The sequence below is a fragment of the Schistocerca serialis genome, chromosome 8 (genome assembly GCF_023864345.2).
Source record: "Schistocerca serialis cubense isolate TAMUIC-IGC-003099 chromosome 8, iqSchSeri2.2, whole genome shotgun sequence".
Classification (NCBI taxonomy): domain Eukaryota; kingdom Metazoa; phylum Arthropoda; class Insecta; order Orthoptera; family Acrididae; genus Schistocerca; species Schistocerca serialis.
The window spans coordinates 287,367,086-287,383,123 of record NC_064645.1 but is presented as its reverse complement, the minus strand read 5'-3'; the positions used below and the strand labels follow the sequence as shown (position 1 = coordinate 287,383,123).

Below are 16,038 nucleotides of genomic sequence, written 5' to 3'. Positions count from 1 at the left end.
CAAACATGTTCAGTGCTTGACCAAAACCATTAGTTCATACTTAATTCAAGATAGCATGGCAAAGAGTCTATATAACAACATTCATTCTTCTTTAGTGCTCAACCATTTGGAGTCCACTGCACCCAAAAAGGTACAGCTGCAAAGTGCAAGTGACCCCTCACTGGCCAATCCAAATTACACATTTGCTGTCGCTTACTGCACCAGCCCCCGTATTTCTCTCTCACATCTGCTCATAAATTGCAACAAACCCAGGTACAGTTGGTGTTCTTTATGCTATTACTAATTAAAGTCAAGGTTTTTACACACACTTCTTTCATTGGTCTAATAAACAAAACGTGCTTTACAGCAACACATACCATTACATCATTATGCTCTCCTATGGGTCAAAGAAACCTGTAACCATACACACTGGCCTACTTTGTATATATTCAATATCCCCTGACAGCTCTATTTGGTATGTGTATCTCCCACTTGAGCAGTATTTTAGGATAGGTAGCTGTTTTGTAAGCAATGACTAAGCATATTTAATCATTCCATTTTATGTTCCTACATGCTGTTCATAAAATGGAATGATTAAATATGCTTAGTCATTGCTTACAAAACAGCTACCTATCCTACCTATGTTCCTACATGGTATTTACTGCTGCACCATTTTGTTAAAACCTTCAACAACAGCAGGCTAATGGTTATTTTTATCATGTATAACTACAAATATAAATCTGCTTGTTGGTTGATTCCAGTTCTTCCTGTGACTTTTGAATGAGGCTTTTCATTCTCTGAAGATGCTACTAACACTTCCATTCGATTTCTCTTGTACAATTACCAATCTTTGCCTGAACTTTCACAAGAATTTTTTTTTCTAATAACCCTTCATCACTAGAATAATCAACCACTGTCTGGATTTTTCTCTTCTTATGTTGTTTACTACTACCTGGCACTGATTTAGAGGCATTTTGTGACATTTCAAGCAAATGTTCCATTTATTATGGCCTCCAGGCATTCTTACAAATCTTTGGTGCTATAATTTGCATATTGGCAAGGTCATATAACTTTCATTTACCCTTGCACCGTACTATAACAACTCTTAGTAGAATTCATGGGCAAGATAATAGAGCCCTTAGAACTACCACTGAAATGCAACTCATATGGATGACCAGTGATTGATCCTTTACTTGCTATAGAGGAGACAGTATCTGCAGGACAGGATAGTACTTGAGATATCTTCGGTATATCTGTTACGTGTCTCTTGGCATCTCTCCTGATAAATCTATTTGCAGCAACTTTTACTCACATTACCAGTAGTCAGGGTGAGTAGCAGCTGCAATTGATCGGCAACCAACTCAAGCCATACCCGGGAATAGCATTCAGCTGGAGCAATGTTTTACAGAACAGTGACCAGATAACTTTAAATTAAGTTTGCTGATTTTCTTTTAATTTCCAGATCTGTTATGCAGCAAGGATAAGATATTTCCTTTAAGAACTGTAGCAATTAACAGCAAGTAAATATCTGTTTAAAAAAATGGTGGTATGTAATTCACTGAAGCTACTTGGAACTTATTTTTTCAATTGTGTTTTTGTTGTTGTGATTTTTCAGTCCAAAAACTGGTTTGATGTAGCTCTCATGCTAGTCTCTCCTGTGTAAGATTCTTTATCTCAAATTTTATTCGTCTATGTACCATATAACACTCCAACCAAAATTGTTTATAAAGAAGTTGTGGAATAATGATAGTTACCTATTTTTGCAATGCTCTTCGAAAAACGTGTTTAGATGATGTTTAAGTAAAGAAGTCAGGTATTGTTCGCTAATTTATAAATTCTTTGAGCAGACATGCTTTCTGTTCAGTAAAATTTTGAAAATCAGCGTTCTGGTAAGTAAGTTAAATTCTTATATTTGAATGTAAATGGTAACACAAAAGAATGAAACTGTAGACTAGAGAGATCAAATGAAGTGCAGCTGTTGGTTGAAATCAGGCCTCGTATTGGACCAACAAGGAGAAAAATCTTGTGTGGCCAGTCTAATTTAGGTTTTTGTGTGCTCTATTCACAAATGCAGCTAAAATCCATGAAGATTCTTTTATCAAGCCTCAAGTTGTTTTTATCAAGTCAGTTAAGCCAAGTTAGTGTCCCTCAGTCTATGAGATCAGAAACTTGAAACAACATTTAATTAGCTTTTACTCAATGGGACACTTTGAGTCAATAGCTAAACAATTGCTATATATCTTTACACTGAAATTGCAGGACCATGCACATTACTGAATGCAAACATCTTCCATGGCTGTGATTCTACCTATTGTTGACTAACTGAAAAGATAATGGAAATTAATGGGAAATTTTTGTATACTAAAGCAGTGTTTTGAAGCTCTTATCAACAGCAGTGGCTTACCATCAGGTTCACTAATTTATAAATTCTTTGAACAGACATGCTTTCTGTTCAATAGCACTTTGCCAATCAGCATTCTGGTAAGTAAGTTAAATTATTATATTTGAATGTAAATGGTAATACAACAGAATGAAACTATAGACTAGAGAGATCAAGTTTTTTACTTGATGGATGAATACATTTAAGTGCCTTGCATATTTCTCTTGGTGTAATCTTTGGTGCAAGAGACATTACCAAGCTGTCACCACTGACCAAATATATGGATGGATAATTACAATTTATGTAACAAGAACATGATACCATACTGTTTAGCTGATGCAAATATTTCAAGCAGACTAATAACAAATTGGGCATCTTCAATACAGACTAAATATGTTGATCAATGATCATAAGGTACGTAACAGAAAATGCAGAACATGACACCATACCGTTTAGCAGATGCAAATACTTTCAGCAGACTGACAACAAATGGGGCATCTTCAGTACTGTACTCTGAAAGGGCCATAATAATTTCTCCAAATTCAACAGCTGGCAGCTCTGACTGTAACACCTTGGCCAATGATAATGATCCTACTGTTTTAAGAAAGCTGAGGTGTTCTATCTTGGGAAGTCTTCTCCATTCCTGGCAAAACTGTGGAAGTGTTGTGGGAACGATTGTGCCAGATGACTGTGAGAAGAAAAGTAGAAGTAGATAAATATTTGTTCTTATTTATGAGTCAAGGTATTCAAATGGTACCCAAGCAATTGTTTAATTTTTATCTGCCTCACACACTAGCATGAATAAATGTAGTGAATGTAGTACAATACGTACTTTGCCCAATCTATACAGTTCATGCTGACAGTAATTTTCCTGGGAAATTTCCTTTTGTTTTGGAGCAACAGTATTCCAGACTCTTTTCCTAGCTTTGTCAGGATTGTGTTGGACCTCACTCTTCTTCACAGGCTGCAGATGAGCTGCTTTTACCATGTCCCTGTATTCACAAGTAAATAAAATACTGAAGCGAGAAAAGCTCATCATTTTCTGAAGCAAAGAAAGATGTTCAGAGGGAATGAAATTATTGTACAGAGATATAATATGGAAATAACCAACACCTAGGAACACATAGAAATTTAGCTCAAAAAGAAAGATTTTGTAACAGCACAAGAGTGAGATACACTATTCCAATGCACATGGAAACATAAATTTAAACAAATAAACTAGCCTAATAGGTGGATGTAAAATAATTCTATTCACTCTTATTACCTTCATATTAGATTGTTGCATAAGTTTGTAGCATTTTCACTGGTATTCCGGTTGCTATGGGTTTATTTACTGATTGTCATTTTTTATTTTTAGTTCACCGCTGCTATTTGAGTTCACATTTTGTCATTTGGAGATAGTGAGTAGAGGTGTGGACACTAGAAAATGGAGTGCCAAGGGGGGAAATTGGAACATTTCTGACATATTCTTCTGTTCAACTTCAACAGAGTAGGGACAGCAGTAAAGGCAGCCAGAAACATTTGCGCCGTGTATTGGGATAATGCCACTGGACAGGCATGTTTTAAGGAGAATTATTTTGACATTAATGACTCTCACATTCAGGAAGACCTTTGGGCTTTGATGAAGATCATTTAAATGCATTAATCCACATCATTGTACTCGTTAAGTGGCAAACGTAATGAACTGCATGCCATGAGGATGGTTCAAAAATCGGGTGTATGGGGTACCGTATATGCTACGCCAAAATCACAATAATCAGCAGGTGGCCATGTGTGCATCTCCACTTACTTATCAATTGGCACACAAACAACACTGACCATTCTTACCCTGCATCATTACTGGTGAAAAGAAGTGGTGTCTTGATGCTAAGATAAGAAAAAGAAAGGGATGGTTGAGCCCAAACAAAGCAGCAACTCCCCATACAAAGCCCTGTGCACATCCATGAAGATAATGTTTGTTATGCATCCGGTGAAACAGTGATAATGGGTGTACTATGAACTGCTTCCCAGAGATGTAACCATCAGTGCTGACATTTATTGTCAACAACTAAGATGTATTGTGGATGCAATCCAAGAACAATATCCAGGATGACTGCGTGAAGTGATGCTGCTCCATGATGACACCCACCCACTTTCTGCTAGACTGACAAGAAACACTATAAGAAGTTGAGCTGGGAAGTCATTCTGCATCCACTTTATGCAACAAATTTTGTGCCCTCAGATTTTCACATTTTCTGCTCTCTGTCAAACAACATTTGAGGAACTTCCTTTCTTGATGAAAATGTGTTCTGAACATGGCTCGATGAGTTCTTCGCCTCACAGCTATGTGATTTCTACAGGCACAGAGTTAAGAAGGTACTCCAGTGTCGGCAGACTGTTTTAAATGGTGAAGGAGAATATGTTACTGATGACTTTTGTTATGTGATGTGAGTATCTTTTGTGTTTACTGAGCTACAAATACGCTACAAACTTATGCACCAAACCAATATATACATTATCCTTGTCGTAGACAAGATTTTGGTCTAAGATATGATTTGTAGTTATTTTGACAAAGCTCTCCATTTTAAAACAGCAAAAATGATGATAACGATATAAGTTTTATTCATTTCCACTACATCCTCTACATTTCACTATAAAAATAAATTTTAATTCATTTCACCAGACAAGTCTTTATGGCATTTACAAATTTGCCAAATGAAGTATTTATGTAATATATACCTCTTTCCTTTTCTCAGGTCTGATTGTTTCTGTTTATGTATAACATTGCAACATTGATCCTCACATTTCCTAAACAAAGAAAATCCTTGTTTTTGGAAAGTAGATCTCATCTGGATATCAACACACAACACTAAATGCAGTTCCCTCATATTACAGTAACAATATCATAAATGCCTGTCACACAGGTACAGTGCAATGAATGATGTGTTAAAGCTACATGAAAATGATGCTGGTCAGTGATTATCACTGTGACTAGATACACTAGTTTAATCAGATCACCGAAATTAAGCACTGTTGGGGACGACCCAGTACTTGGATGGGTGATTGTAAACTGCTTGCTGTTGACAATTTTCCCTTTGCCCTTATGGCAGAGGGGACAGGAGAGGTTGTGGAGTAAAGTCCCTGATTACCAGTCTTTGCACCAATGTCCTGGATTCAGTTCAGGTTCTCTCCGCAGTGTCTCATGAAGTGAGAGCATGCGCAACTGATGATGGTGATCCATTTGTCGGATGGGAATGTTAAGCTCTGTGGCCTCCTTGGTGCACTTCAAAAGAAGTAAGCTGTGTGTCCACACCAGATTCTACCTTCTCCCTTCTCTCATAATTCGAACATGGACACAACACAACACTACACACATGCCATTACAGCCATCTACAGTTAACACATGCAACTCTCATCCTTTGTGACACAAAGGTGCCTGTGGGTGTGGAGGATGGGGGAAAAGCCTATCTACTTAGGCAGCTGAACCTGGCCTTCGGGGTCTTGTAGACATTCATGCTATAGGAACCTACTTTGTTTTTTATGTACTGAACCAAAAAAAAGGCTCATGTAATGTGGTTAATTTGCCTATTCATGAAGAGAGCACACAATTTGTTAACTAAACAGCAGTTTCACAAGTCATTCATAGGAATATGGTGTAGCAGTTCTGGATTTTAAAAGAGTTATAACAGAGCCAGAGAAAAAGTCAAAGAGAAGTCCAAGACAACAGTGACCACATGACAGTAGAGAAGACATTAAACATCGAAGACATAGTTGAAAGTTGTACGAGAAGAATTAAGACAGTTGTAAGTTGCAGTTATAATAGAGCTAGAGCAAAGGACTAGTTGTGACAGTCCTGTCAAATCAATGAAGAAATATCAGGTATGATGCAAATCACATGGTTTCAGTCTGACTGCTCACGAGGCAGGAGCACGCACACATGGGTGTGACTGATGCATCATCCCTCACTTGAGGGCATGACAATCAGCATAGTCTGCATCTGAATGCCTCCTATAAGAGGCTACTTGTATTGTTAATAATCAGCAGTGTCGAGTATGATCAAACCAATATCCATCTTATCCCAAGGATCTCCATTGCTTTCATTAAGTCATTTTAAGGATAATTACTTCCAAACGAGAGAGCCACAGAGTTAATATAGTTAAATCTGAAACAACTATGCTGTTGGCCATTAGAATTGCAACATCTGGAAGGATAGCACATATTGAAATTTTACTTATTGTGGGTATACTCAATGCAAAATTTAGCGCATAAAATGGGCCCCTCTGGCAGCAACATGACTCTTAAGAAAATCAGCTACTGAGTTTAACTAACAAATAGATACAGGTCTATCATTCCATGCTGCTTCAACTCTGTCGCAGAGTACCTCAATTGTAGTGGATATCAGTCTCCCAGCAACCCATTACCAGATTTTTCTTCAGTAAGTGAGAAATCTGGAGAAAGTGCTGGCTGGGACAACAATCAGACATCTTTGTATAAAGGTAGATCAGGACAGTGCGGCCAACATATGATCCTGTGTTATCTTGTTGAAGGACAATGTCACAGAGACATTAATGATGGGTAGAGCCACCAGACATAACATGTCAGCAATGTAATGGTTGATGTCCAAATTACTGGCTATGAGAAACAGAGGTGATCGTGTTAGGTACACAATGGCACCCCATTGCATCGAATCACGTGCTGGGCTTGGAAGCATATCTGGTTCCCTCAGAGCATCCACAAATCACTACATCCATTGTCTACTGAATGCAGAATCATGATTCATCGAAAAAGATGACAGGGTGCTACTCCCATGCTCATTGTTGTCATTGTAGGCGCCACTGTCGACATGCCTCTCTGTGCTGCTTCATCAAGGGAAGCCAGAACAATGGTCACCATGCTGACAGTTTGTAGTGCTCCAGACATTGTTGCACAGTCTGTGTGGATACTTGTATTACTGTGGACAAGCCCATTACCAGCTTCAAGGTAAGCAATGTGACTGTAAGAGCCTGAGTGGCTGTGCCAACAATATGTCTGCCCTCTCCATCACTAGTTGTGTGGACTCGTTGAGATCATGCATGGTGTTGAGTATGGCCTTTCTGAAGCCATTGATCCCACATTTGCATGACAATCTTGGGATCTTGACCAATGCAAGCAACAATATTGTGGAAAAAATAATTTGCAGTGTCAATAGGCCGTGATCCTGCTGCTATTGAATTCCAAAACGTGTTAGTAGCTGTTGCTCGTTCTTACACATGGAATAACACATATTTCAGATAACTGAACAATATTTAAATGTAACTTCTGAATGAGAAACCCACTGTGTAATACTTCCTGTTATACAGAATGTAGACAGCATTATTCATACCTATTCTGTTGATCATTTGCATATCCACGCATCTACTGCACTTCATGTCAGAATGCATTTTTTGCATGGCACTTTAATGGTGTTGCAGATTTGATGGCCAGCAGTATACTAACAAAGCAACACACAGCAAACTGAACAATTCCATGGATTAACAGAACTCTTGTTAGTATCCCTGATCAAAACACATGAAATCTTATTTAAAAAGTCATGGACTTATACATCTACATTCTATGAATCATCAGCAGTTCTGCAATGTGGCAAATAATGGTACCCCTTAGGGGAAAGGAAAATACCTGGAAACTCATTCAGCATCTTGAACAACCTATTCTGGCATCCACTGATAGAGCAGGGTGTAACCAATTGCAGATTGTGGCACAGGTTGGAATGGACAATGCCTGTCATCTGGGCTCTGAGGATATACTTGGATCATTCTAATGACTGGCAGAAAAGGTTAAGAATACCAGTCTTGCTCACATAGTTTCAAAGGTGCAAATACGTCCCCAGAACTGTTAATCATCCCCTAGTTCTGATGGATGGATGGATATGGTGTTATGGGCACTCAAGCTAGTTCTGAGTTGAGTGAAGCCTTGAACCAGAGACAGTGAAGGTTCTGTGACAAGCTGGCTGCAACTTCCCAGACGTGTGCCACAGGGTTGAGAACTGTAGGGTCCTGTTAAATGGGTCAGGTGTGCACTACACATTGGAGACTGCTGCTGAAATAGCTGACTGTGTGTTCACTGTATACTGATAGTGATAGCTGTAAGAGCTCTAGATGTAAGATCCAAACAAATATCCCACACAGGAGCGTGTCTTAAAATCCTTGTGGTCAACTGCCAAAGCATTTGCAACAAAGTCACAGAGTTTGAGTTACTCCTAAAATGCAGTGAAGCTTACATAATACTAGCTTCAAGAAGCTGGTTAAGACCCAAAATTGTCAGCAGTTATTTTTGGGGAAAAGTTAAGTATATATTGAAAGGATAGACTACTGAGAAACAGATGTGATATATTTGTCATGTAAGACCAGAAACTCAAATCTAATGAGACAGAAATTGAGGCTGCATGTGAAATCTTTTGGGCAAGACTCAGTTTCATTGGATCCTTCTATCGACCACAAGATTCACCCCCTAAGTGTAACTAAAAACTTTAGAAAAAAACTCAATTTGAATGTATATAAGTTGCCCAATTACAATTAATCAGGTCTTGTCCTGACTTGTCCTTGTGATCCTTGGTGGGAGTGATACAAAGGTGGTTGTAATATATTCCTCATTTAAAGTTGGCTGTTGAACTTTGTAAGTAGCCATAAGGGTACATCTATCTTCAAGTGTCTGCCACTTCAGTGTTTCTGCATCTCTGTGACACTCTCCCATGGCCCAAACAAACTTGTGACCACTTGTGCCACTCTTCTCTGTATACATTCAGTATCCCCTCTTAGTTCTATTTGGTACGTGTCCCACACACTTCAGCAAATCTTATGGTGGGTCGAACGAGTGAGCTCTCACCTTTGCAGTCAGATTGCATTTCTCTTGTATTCTACCAATGAACCAAAGTCTGCCACTCCCTCTACCTGAGCCTATCTGATCATTCCATTTCATATCCCTACAAACTATTACACCCAGGTATATCATTGATACTATGTATTTTTGGTTTGTGAAGTGCACAATTTTACATTTATGAACATCTAAAGCAAGTCACCAGTCTTTGCACTGCTTTGAAATCTTATCAAGACCCAACTGAATACCTGAGCTTTTTTAAGACAATAACTCATTATTAGCAGGTGCATCATCTGTAAAATGGGTGAGGTTGCTATTAATATTGTGTGGCCTTCGTCAATGACCCTCCATCCAAGATAACACACTGTGTCCTCTTTACCATGAAATTCTCAATCCAGCCATATATTTTGCTTGATACCCTACATGATCGTACTTTTGATAATAAGCATAAGTTTGGTACCAAGTCAAATTCTTTTTTACCTTATAGAACTAGAGAGTTGTTGTTTCAATATTTGAATGATCTTTTCAAAAGAGCCATCATTTTCTGTTTTCTCAGCAACATTTAGAAAGTGCTTATAAAATTTTTTTGCCACAATCTCTTGGCTTAACCTTCAATGTTCAGAAAAATGTCTTGGGTCCTACTGGAACAGTCTGCACCAATCTCACTCTTTATTACCTTGCATATTGTTTTGATTTTATTATTTTATTCATTAATTTTAAAGGTTAAATACAAGCTTTTAGACTTTCGAGTAAGTTCTTAGCATTTTAAAGTACATTTTATAGTGATTTTACATCTACATCTATACTCTGCAAACCACTGTGAAGTACATGGCAGAGGGTATGTCCCACTGTATCTTCCGATTCCATTCACATTTGGAGCACAGGAAGAATGATTGTTTAAATGCTGTAATTAATCTAATCTTTTCTTCATGTTCCCTTTGTGACATTAATATTCGTAGAGTCATCATTTAAAGCCAGGTCTTTGTGAGTAGTCTTTCTCGGGATAGTTTTTGTCTGTCTTCAAGAGTCTGTCTGCCAGTTTGGTTTCTTCAGTGTCTCTGTGAGACTCTCCCTTGGGGAAAAGAAAGAAGGGGAAAAACTGTACTGCCCTTCTCTGTATATGTTAAATATTCCATGTTTGTCCTATTTGGAACTAGACCCACACATTTGAGCAATATTCTTGAATGGGTAACATGAGTCGTTTGAAAGTAATCTCCTTTGTAGACTGATTGCCTTTCTCCACTATCCCACCAATAAATCGAAGTCTACCCCTTGCTTTACCCATGACTGAGCATTTGTTCATATTACAACAGCTATACCCATGTGTTTGTATGAGATGGACAATTGCCACTGTGACTCCCTGATATTGTAGTCATAGGATGCTTTTTTTTTTTTTTTTTTTTTTTTTTTTTTTTAAAAAGTGCATAATTTTACATTTCGGAACATTTAAATCAAGTTGTTATTCTTTGCACCACTTTGAAATCTTATCAAGATCTTACAATATTTATAGAGTTTCTTTCAGATAGTATTTCATTACTTGTAACTGAGTCACCTGCAAAGAGTGTGGGTTTACTATTAACATTGACCACAAAGTCTTAACATACAACATGAACAGCAAGTGTCACAACACACTTTCCTGGGGCACACCCAAAGTTACTTCTACCACTGATAATGACTTTCCATCCAAGGCAGCATGCTGCGACCTCCCAACCAAAAAATCCTCAGACCAGTCACAAATTTCACTTGATACCCCAGATGATCGTACTTTTGACAATAAGAGTAGATGTGGTACTGATTAAAATGCTTTTCAGAAATCAAGGAATACTGCATCATCTGAGTGCCTTGATCCAAAGCCTTCAGTATGTCACTTGAGAAAAGTGTAAATCGGATTCCACATTATCAACATTTTCAGAATCCATGCTGGCTGTCATGGACTAGGTCATTCCGTTTGAGATACCTCTATGTTTGAGCTCAGAATATGTTCTAGGATTCTGCAACAAATCAATGTCAAGGATATTGGATGATAATTTTGTGTATCACTTCTATTACCTTTCTTGAAGACAGCTGTGATGTTTTCTTTATTTCAACTACTGGTACAGTTTTTTGTTACGGGATCTGTGATAGATTATATTTAGAAGAAAGGTCAACTCTGCCACAAATTCAACATAGAATCTGATAGGGATTCCATCAGGCCCTGGAGCTTTGTTCAATTTTAATGATTTCAGCTGTTTCTCAACACCATTGACGCTAAATGAAATTTTCACTCTGCAGCGGAATGTGCTCTGATATGAAACTTCCTGGCAGATTAAAACTGTGTGCCGGACTGAGACTCCAACTCGGGACCTTGGCCTTTTGCGGGCAAGTGCTCTGCCATCTGAGCTACCCAAGCACGACTCAAGATCCGTCCTGAAAGCTTCAATTCTATCAGTACCTCGTCTCCTACCTTCCAAACTTCATAGAAGCTCTCCTGCCAAACTTCTGTGAAGTTTGGAAGGTAGGAGACGAGGTACTGGTAGAATTGAAGCTGTGAGGATGGGTCGTGAGTCATGCTTGGGTAGCTCAGATGGCAGAGCACTTGCCCGCGGAAGGCAAAGGTCCTGAGTTTGAGTCTTGGTGCGGCACACAGTTTTAATCTGCCAGGAAGTATCATTGACACTAACATTTATTTAACTCATATCAATTCCTCTATCGTTCATAAGAGCCTGGACACTAACTTTGGTGCTGTTAATAGCTCTACATATGACCAGAATTTTTTTCGGTTTTGTGAAAGATCATTTGATAACATTCTGCTACAGTAGTCATTGAATGCTTCATGCATTGCTTTCTTGGTAGCCAAACACGTTTCATTCAGTGTCACTATCTGCAGCTCTATGTTTTGTTTTATACCTACCATGCAGTAGTCTTTTTCTTTCTTTTTTTTAAAAGTTTCTTTACAGTGACTGTATACGATGGAGGATCCCTCCTATTATGAACTGTTCTACTGGGTACATACCTAATTAGTGCATGACCCTTCACACAGGGGCCATAGGTCCTCCACAGGTGCCTGCCCTGTGCTGAAAGTTTCATGTTCCTCTTTGAAATATGACACTACTGTCTTTTTATCTAGTTTGCTGTACAAATATATCTTCCTGCTTGTTATACCTGTCCTTTGTACTTTGGTAATCGTTGTTCCACATTTGTGTCATGGTCACTGATACCAGTTTTGATGTGGACATCCTTAAAGAGGTCAGATCTATCTGTTGCCATTAGATCCCATATATTTCCACCATGAGTGGGTTTCCATACAATCTGTTCTAGGTAGTATTCAGAGAAGGCATTCAGTAATGTTTCACAAGATGCCCTTACATGCTCACCAAAAACCAAACAAATTTTTCCAATTGATTGTTAAATGGTTAAAGTCTCCAGCAATGATTACAATATGTTTTCTCTAGTTTTCAGTTACATTAGGAAATTAGTCTGTAGTCAGAGTTGTCTGAATTTTTTGATGCAGTACACAGCTCTCACTTTCTTTTGCATAAAAAATTTATACCACTGGTGCTCTATGGATTGCTGGTGGATCCTTTACTGTGGGCCTTATATATCTACTTTGAGAAGATACTTGGAAATGCTGTTGCCACTTTGTTTCTGAACAAACTGTACTTGGAACTGGAAGTGTCTACATTACACACAAACCTGCAGTTTGTGTGTCGGAGACATGATTTAAAAGTCTGAATAGTTTCATCATTTACTGTTCCAGCCACTGTCCAATGGGGGCCATTTTCAGAAATATTACACTTGTAACATCACTTGGAGATCTCTTAATTTGAACAGATAGGATGTAAATGGATAATACATGCTACTGTAAACTAAAGGGGGAGTGATCAGATACAAAAACTGGTATTAAGTTCCAGGCCCTAAAAGTTAACTGAATACTGTGTTGAACAACTCGCTGAATGGTGTGCTGCCATGGTGGATCTAGAAATACATTAATTAGTCCCCTGAGAGATCACAGCCTGTTACCAGTAAGAAAACCTTCAAACTAAATTATAAATTAACTCAGGATAAGAAGAAGAAATTATTAATACCTCTTATCCCTTTACCACAGATCTAAACAGAGCAATGACAAGGAGCAAATTAAGGAAGGCCACATGCTTTGTCAATATCCTAATAGAACGAATTGAACATACTGGAACTAATACAAAATAACACCTACTAGAGCTCTTAAAATGTTGGCTAGTAACAGGAAAAGCTGTCTAATGATCATGGGAGCACCGGCCTTATTTCTCTCCTCTCCCACATTTAGGACAGTGACTGGCTGAAATGTAGAGAAATTCTTGAACTATTGGCTACATATTTCAGTAATAATGTTTGACAGAATGTCATTATCATATAGGCCAACTATTTAACTATATTAATTATGCTGCTTACAGTAAGAAACACTATCTTTGGCATTCTCGGCGATGTTTTATTTTCTCTGTATATGATGAGTTTTGACTTTTGTTTTCTGTTTGGACTGTGCTGTGTTTGCACTTGTTGCAGCAGCATGCCTAATTCAACCTCTCTCTCACACAGCAATAGTTTTTTGTGCTTTCATATATTTGAACTGCAGTGCAATATACTTAAGCTATCACATTTTTTAAGAACATTGACAGCCTTTAGTGATTCATTAGCGGAAATGATTATAAAGTGAATGGAATGGAGTGTATTACTGTCGCAGAATCACAAGGTAACAGTGGCAGAACTTAATTTGATCTTTTTTAATACCTGTATGATTCTTTTGGCTAATTAAGCTCTTCGTTCAGTTCTTAGCGTCGAAGCATTTGCCTGATTATTTTGTGACAAAATATCTAAGCGTCACGATGTTGAACGACTAAAACCAATACAATGCGCTTCACAACTGGAATTTCATTTGAAAGGTTTTTCCGAGTAAACCGTGACACCTGTGTGCGAAGCAGTAAAAGAGAAAGAGAAATAAATACCACTAGCAAGTTACGACAGTGAAGTGTCATTTCCCACGACATTGTAATACCATGAACAACGGTCATTATAAAAACCGCTGGAAAATTACATAATAAAGCTATTACTCTGGTCAACACCAACCTAAATTCATCGTATGTAGCCACTTTCTGATCAATAGCTCGGAACTTCGCATCATTTTCCCTCCAGTATCGGGCATCGTCTTCGATTTTTTTCTGTAATTCAGCTTCTAGTTCTTTGACATTAATTTCCTTCTTGCATATGTCGGCCATTAAACACAAAACTAGTATATAATTATCTGGTGAACGCAAGCTGCATGAGGTAGTTGTTTACTCAGTTCGTTTCCACGGTTACACGCATTTAAGGGTAGCGCATGAGAAACCCGTATCCAGTATCGGGCATCGTCTTCGATTTTTTTCTGTAATTCAGCTTCTAGTTCTTTGACATTAATTTCCTTCTTGCATATGTCGGCCATTAAACACAAAACTAGTATATAATTATCTGGTGAACGCAAGCTGCATGAGGTAGTTGTTTACTCAGTTCGTTTCCACGGTTGCACGCATTTAAGGGTAGCGCATGAGAAACCCGTGCAATTACTGTCATGTACGGTGGATGGCCGTTGTAGAAATTTCTAATGCATATACAACTAAATAAACTCTTTTTCCTGACATATATATTTAATGTTAAAGTAAATAAACTGTTCTTATCATGCTTCAAAAGTGACCATGTGTTGCAGTAACATTTCGCACAAATGAAGATCTGGCGCTAGTTTTCAAATAGCAATGACAAATATTGCGTGCAGTGTTCTTGATTTATTTGTATTGGCTGCATCATCCATTCAGACCTACGGATAAAAGTCACAATGGATACATTTGACGAAAGCGACGGACACTGTCTTTTTAATTCCGAAAAATTTTCGTGAATTCGGTACTTTGGATTGGTAAGTCGAGTCCCTTCTTCCGCAAAATTGTCTTGAATTTGGTCTGGTTGTGAGCTGAGAGTGATGGGTCTAGAGGTGGCAAAAAATAACGTAACTGATAGAAATAACCGGTTATTGAGAAGTAACGGTTACTGCGATAACCGTTCCTCTGATTCTGGCAGTTATTTCAATAACTGTTTAGTGTCAACAGTGCCTCGCGCCATCTGTTGACCGAAGATCGTACTGCGCATTTGGAGGCGTTCTATAGACCATGGGAATAACTGTGAGACTGCGCGCCATCTGTTGATAAGAACTGTGTACTATTTCGTGGGCCTTCGTTATTTTTAGCATAAACAATTAAATAAAGTTAATGTCCGAGCCGTGGCTGATAGGAGCTGCAGTACAGGCATTAACAAGTACGGTCGTTCCCTTAAGGGGATACGGAATCGGATTTTGGGTTAAAAAATCGAATTTTTTTTTATTGGCGTATTATATTCTGCCATGTTTCCTCTTTAAAATGACGTATCATACATAGCTCTACTACAATTATAACTATTTTATTTTTATATATTTGTGAGATCGGGTATTGCGCTTTAGTTATACACGTCTCTCGTGGCTGACCATGAACTTTTTGGTAGTACCTTTAAAGTGACATGAATTCAAATATCCCGGTATCCAGCGACTATTTATACACTAGTTGCCCGAAAATGTTTCTCTCTGGTTTCCTCAAGTTACTCTTTGACTTTGTGGCGGGACTGTTTTGTAAACAGTGTGATATAAGAAAGTAGTTGTTGTTGAGTTATTTCGTATTTAGTGCTTCATTTTTCGCAGTGAAAATGCCTAGAGCTAAAGCAAAAGTATTTAAAAAGCGTGTGAACTGGCAAAAGAAAAGAAATAATGATTCATTAGCAAAGCAAAGCAGTTCATCATCATCACTGTTGGAAAATGTGAATCCACTTATTACTGATTTGCC

The 16,038-nt window shown here is 38.2% G+C and overlaps 1 protein-coding gene across 2 annotated transcripts in view; it reads right to left on the bottom strand.

Moving 5' to 3' along the window:
* Positions 1–14,473, bottom strand: part of LOC126416130 (coiled-coil domain-containing protein 103) — a 43,357-nt gene extending 28,884 nt beyond the window's left edge. For both annotated transcript variants that reach the window (XM_050083667.1, XM_050083668.1), the window contains exons 1-3: positions 14,270–14,473; positions 3,192–3,351; positions 2,809–3,047 (exon numbers count right to left, since the gene is read on the bottom strand). In XM_050083667.1, the coding sequence (XP_049939624.1) occupies positions 2,809–3,047; positions 3,192–3,351; positions 14,270–14,418 (548 nt within the window). In that variant the 5' untranslated portion in view covers positions 14,419–14,473. The remainder of the gene's footprint in view (positions 1–2,808; positions 3,048–3,191; positions 3,352–14,269) is intronic.
* Between the last annotated feature and the right edge of the window lie 1,565 nt (positions 14,474–16,038).